The sequence below is a fragment of the Dreissena polymorpha genome, chromosome 12 (assembly GCF_020536995.1).
Source record: "Dreissena polymorpha isolate Duluth1 chromosome 12, UMN_Dpol_1.0, whole genome shotgun sequence".
NCBI classification, from domain to species: domain Eukaryota; kingdom Metazoa; phylum Mollusca; class Bivalvia; order Myida; family Dreissenidae; genus Dreissena; species Dreissena polymorpha.
Genome location: NC_068366.1, coordinates 37,770,908 through 37,775,907, shown reverse-complemented (window position 1 = coordinate 37,775,907; position 5,000 = coordinate 37,770,908). Strand labels below are relative to the sequence as shown.

The window sequence follows — 5,000 nt, the reverse complement described above, 5'->3', positions numbered from 1 at the left end:
TCATTCTGTCCAGCCCGTGTTTAATCTTATGTGGACCCCATTGATCCTGCGCTAGAATAATATGTGTCCCGTATTCCAAACAAGCAAAATTACGCCGTTTGACGCGTAATTCTGAAAACCTAGTTCTAGGTTCTCATGAAAACCTGGGTTCCCAAATAAAAACCACGGATTTAGTATTAAAGACGCGTAATTCTGAAAACAGATTCTCGTGAGAATCTATGGTTTCCAAATGAAAACCACAGATATGGCAGGAAGTTCGACGCATAAACCCAAGAAACTAGGTTTTTCATGAGAACCTAGGTTCTCATTCTGAGAACCTAGGTTCACATGAAAATCTAGGTGCTCATTTGAAAACTTGGGTTCTTGAAGCCATGTGCAATCTTCAATCGAAAACTTAGGATCTCATGAGAAACCTTGTCTCTAGGGATTATGCGTCGATCCGCTTGCCATATAGGTAGGGTTTACAAAATAAAGTTTACGGTTAATATAAACAAAATGGCATAACTACATAGCCATAAAGGTGACATGAAAAAATATAGAATAAAACGGTGTCTACTACGTGCGCATGCGATAACTAGTACGTTTGCATTCGATTGCTTAGGCGTGTGCAACCAAAAGCTATGACGTGCGCACCCGATAATTATGACGGAAGCATGTCATAAAGTTCTATGATGTTCCAATAAGTATTCGCCATTTGAAAATAAAAATAAAGTAATGCGACTGAAAATATACCAAAATTCTCCGTGCAGGCGCTTGCGAATTTGACGGCCCGACTTTAAACATTCATTTCCTATTCCTTTATGAAAGTTTTATTTAAAAAAATTACATCTGAATAACGGCATGGATTTGCAATGCATTCTACACTATCGTGACAAGCTTCGGAAATATTAAAAACTTAAGACGATAATGATGTTCTTGTTCTTGTAATAGCTTGGTCGTATATATGCGTTATTCGGATCTAGAAAATGGTACAAACTCCACTCAAATAAAAAGTTAAAAAAGCTTCCTCAAATTGTTCACAAATAAAAACTTCATTCGAATAATAAGGGTTGATAGATATGTCATTTTGAAAAGATTTTAATTAGTCTGTCTAACTGTACCATCATCGTATTATGTCTTTTTTTACATAATCATGCAAATTTCGGAGTAAGCAAGATTGAGCAAGATTTACTTAGTATTTTGTTTTAAGCTAATATGTTAATTTCTAATGAGGCACAAACGAATATTTAAAATGCAAACTACAAACGTGTTCTTATAGCTATCTTATGTTTTTTTTTACAAGATACGTACTATGTTCAATACAATTAACAATAGTTGTTAGTAGTAATACAATTAATTGCTTTATTTGTTAATAATATACATTATGTCCTAAGTTATATCGCGTATAGCTGCTAATATATGTTGGTGTAACACATGTATACCGTATTTGTTTTTTTTATTAATGAAAACATAACACTTTTCATGGAATCATACTTAAACTCTACGAATTGAGGATTTTCATAGTTTTATTACCTGTAAGAGGTTATTACAAACAAAATCGTAATTATTTTTTGTAATGCAGACACTTTAAAAGACTGTGAGTGCGGACCCAGGGTATTTCAAATTCGGAATACTCGGCTTTTTCCGTTGCACATTTACATGAACCGTTGATCTGTTTGACACTTGGGATAATAATCATTACTATATTACTATGCGAGCTCACCATATCACGTAATTGTTTTAATTTGCGTATTAGTGATATATTTATGATCTGCTAGTGTTTCTTTATGTCAGAAAATAGTTTATGTTGATAATATTACCGATTAATGTGCCGCCTGGATTCCGGGCGGCACATTTCTATGAAAGATCTGGTTTCCAGTTGCAACCCCCAGCGACCAGGAGGGTCAATAGCCGGAAGTTGGATTATTGCAACAAACAGTTTAGAATGCTATTTAAGAAAAAATAGGTTATAGGGGTTCGTACGTGCAAAATATAGTGTGTTTTTTTGTACTAAAGATGAAGATTTTAAATTATATTACATACTGATATGAACTAGTATATTGTGACCTTAATATATATTTAGCACACAAAGCAAACTCGAGCATTTGATGCTCTTGTGGCATCTGTAGTAGACTCTTCCTTCAAGATATGGGGAACTGCATGAACAAACGAGACCTCGCACACCATTTTGTAAGAAAATACTATGCGTACACAAGTCGCGAATCTTTAACGAAGAGTAAAGTCCATTTATGGTAGTAATATGCTTCCACATCATTTGGCAAATCTTATAGACCAAAATTGATACAAACTGTATCTATAAACTATTGAATTAAGATGGGATTGCGTAAAATAACACAACGGCTTTTAAACAGTAATTGCATTCTATGTTTGCAATTTCACCGATCTATTATTTTTTCTTCTTCATATGTGTCGTACTCGTTCATTAAGTAAGTGCCTTATAGGCGTTACTGATTCAAGGAGGCGGGACAAACCGCACCTACCACATTTTAAAGAGATCGTTCGATTGGTAAAATCCTCCGCATGCCACTCATCATAAACTAAGCGACGAAGTGCTATTTAATCGCATGTAAGGCACGCACAAGTAAGATATGAGAATACGTTTCAGGTAGCATAGGAAGTGGGTTAAATAATATTTCATGAACAGTTTGCAAAAGATAACTAAAAAGGCTTGTCTGATCCAAACTATTGTTTTTTTGGAGAGAGTCTTTGTATCAGATAGTTCGATAGGAATCAGAACATGGATTTCCGGCGCAAGAAAGAGGAAGAATCTGCCAGTGCACCGAAAGGTAAAGCTTAATATTTATTACAATTCTACAGAGTGGAAATTAACATTTAAAGTATACAAAATATCAAAACTGAAGCAAGTCATTCAGTTCGCATGCGTATACACGTAACAGTAAGAAAACGGGTTATAATCGCTAACTATAAAAATTTTACAGTATCGTATAACCGTGATAAGTGCTATAGGTAGCGGCTTTGAATTACCGATAAATAAGACAATTAGAGCTCGTTGACGCATTTCAGAAATACTACATGTACTCCGAGTGCTTACTTGGGTGTTTAAATCTCGTACACACAGGTTAATCGGAGGATACTGTTTTGTCTAGTAACTATACTCGTTCAAACGTATATAAATATTACATATCTTAGCTGGGCAATATTTAAACACGCGATTTAGATAAAACTGTTTTGAACATAACTAGTTTTAGCTTTGATTTATTGACCAATTGTATGGACAAAAAATGCAGATAGGTTACATATAGGTTACATGTACATAGGTTACACATATAATACATGCAATAGTCATTTTATACGCGCGGTTAAACCAGCACCGGCATTATGCTATCCCGTTTATTTTCTACCAGTGTTTTCCGGCCCTCTCAACATTAGCCATTCATCGTGTCATTATCCCATGGTCTGATAGGAATCAAATGAATTAAATTACAATTAACTGAGCTATGAATTCGCATGCAGAGAGTTCAAATAAACTAATTAGTATTTAAAGGGATAATTTATAACAACTGTATTTGATGTTACATTTAAAACATGATACTTAATAATCACATCCTAAATAATATAGCTATTTTTAATTGCAATAAGGGTGCGCAAGAGTCTGGACTGACAAGTTAGCGGATTGGCATAAGTTCCGTAGGCCGTATATCCGCTTAACATATGTCCTTGTGCATGGAGGCCATTGACACGCTCCTTACGCACATAATCAAGACATGTTATTAATCTTTCTGCATTTTTCTACTGCTGTAATTTTAAATGGGGTCTGACTATAAAACAATACACAATTAATATGTTAACTTTTATAAAATACCTCAAGCCTTGCTAGATTATATTAAATACATTGACTTACTTTGTAAAGAATTACAATTCGACCGGTATCAAATAAAACGGGCCATGGATTAAACCGGCTAAGAACAAGTCAAACAGTTAAAAAGCTTTATCAATGTAAGACATGCATATATAATGAAAACACAACAATGCCTAACTAAACATTCTTTTCTTTTTTGTAGAATCAGATATAAGAACGTGGTAAACGTGTTAAATATTAAATGATTATTACACTTAATATAATGTTTCATTTATTAAGAAAACTTGTCGTGTCCAACCGAAAATAAAAATTATAAAAATATGTTGCGACAGCACCTGTTTACATGGCTTATAGATATGCAGAAACGCGTCTTTGTAACAAAGCTGTTTATACATTTTTTTTCATATTTTTGATTTTGCTCACTTTCACACATGTTAAGATTTTAAAATAAACTATTAAAGTACAAGAAAACGTATTTGAATTTAAAAAATGTCCTCATTTGTTGGAAAATATATTGACCTTAAGGAAAATGCGAAATAATTTACTTAGATTTTTTTATCCATATATTAAATACATTTGATAACGTTTCCATAATATGCTAAAATAATATATAATTTATTTCTGAACGGGAATTTAGTATAGCTTGCGACAAAAAGTTACATCAACGATTTCAAATATAGAAATATGTGGCCGCCTAGTTTGAGTGTGGCCGGTTTATCTGCATTTCTCAGAGAATGCGGAAAGATAATTAGGGCTGGACTGACTTTGTTTAAGGCTTGTTAAATGTTCAACTTGTGGCCGGTTTAGTTTGTTTCCTCATAAAAATTCACGATGCCTTTAAAATTATATTTATAAAATGAATTCTTTATTTCTCATTTCCACAGGGTCTTCTGCCGCCATCAGCGAGGTAAGCAAGTAGAAAAGGATATTCATTCTTAAGCCAATTAACTATCATGTCTACTTATCTATCGGTGCTGACACCAATCAATTTCCTGTGTCAGGGAAAATATTTAACATGTAAAGGCGCGTCATCCGAATTTTTGTAATTAAAAATTTAGATAAATATTTATTAAAATGAACAATTTATGATAAAATCGTATTTGACACAAGAATAGCATCAGTAATTTTCTTAACCATAATAATGACCATTTGATGACAGTTTACAGTCGCATGAACACAA

The 5,000-nt window shown here is 33.4% G+C and overlaps 1 protein-coding gene across 1 annotated transcript in view; it reads left to right on the top strand.

Moving 5' to 3' along the window:
• Positions 1–2,737: 2,737 nt before the first annotated feature.
• Positions 2,738–5,000, top strand: part of LOC127852535 (T-cell-specific guanine nucleotide triphosphate-binding protein 2-like) — an 8,981-nt gene continuing 6,718 nt past the window's right edge. Inside the window, exons 1-2 of the mRNA XM_052386490.1 lie at positions 2,738–2,786; positions 4,705–4,727. Of these exons, the coding sequence (XP_052242450.1) occupies positions 2,738–2,786; positions 4,705–4,727 (72 nt within the window). The remainder of the gene's footprint in view (positions 2,787–4,704; positions 4,728–5,000) is intronic.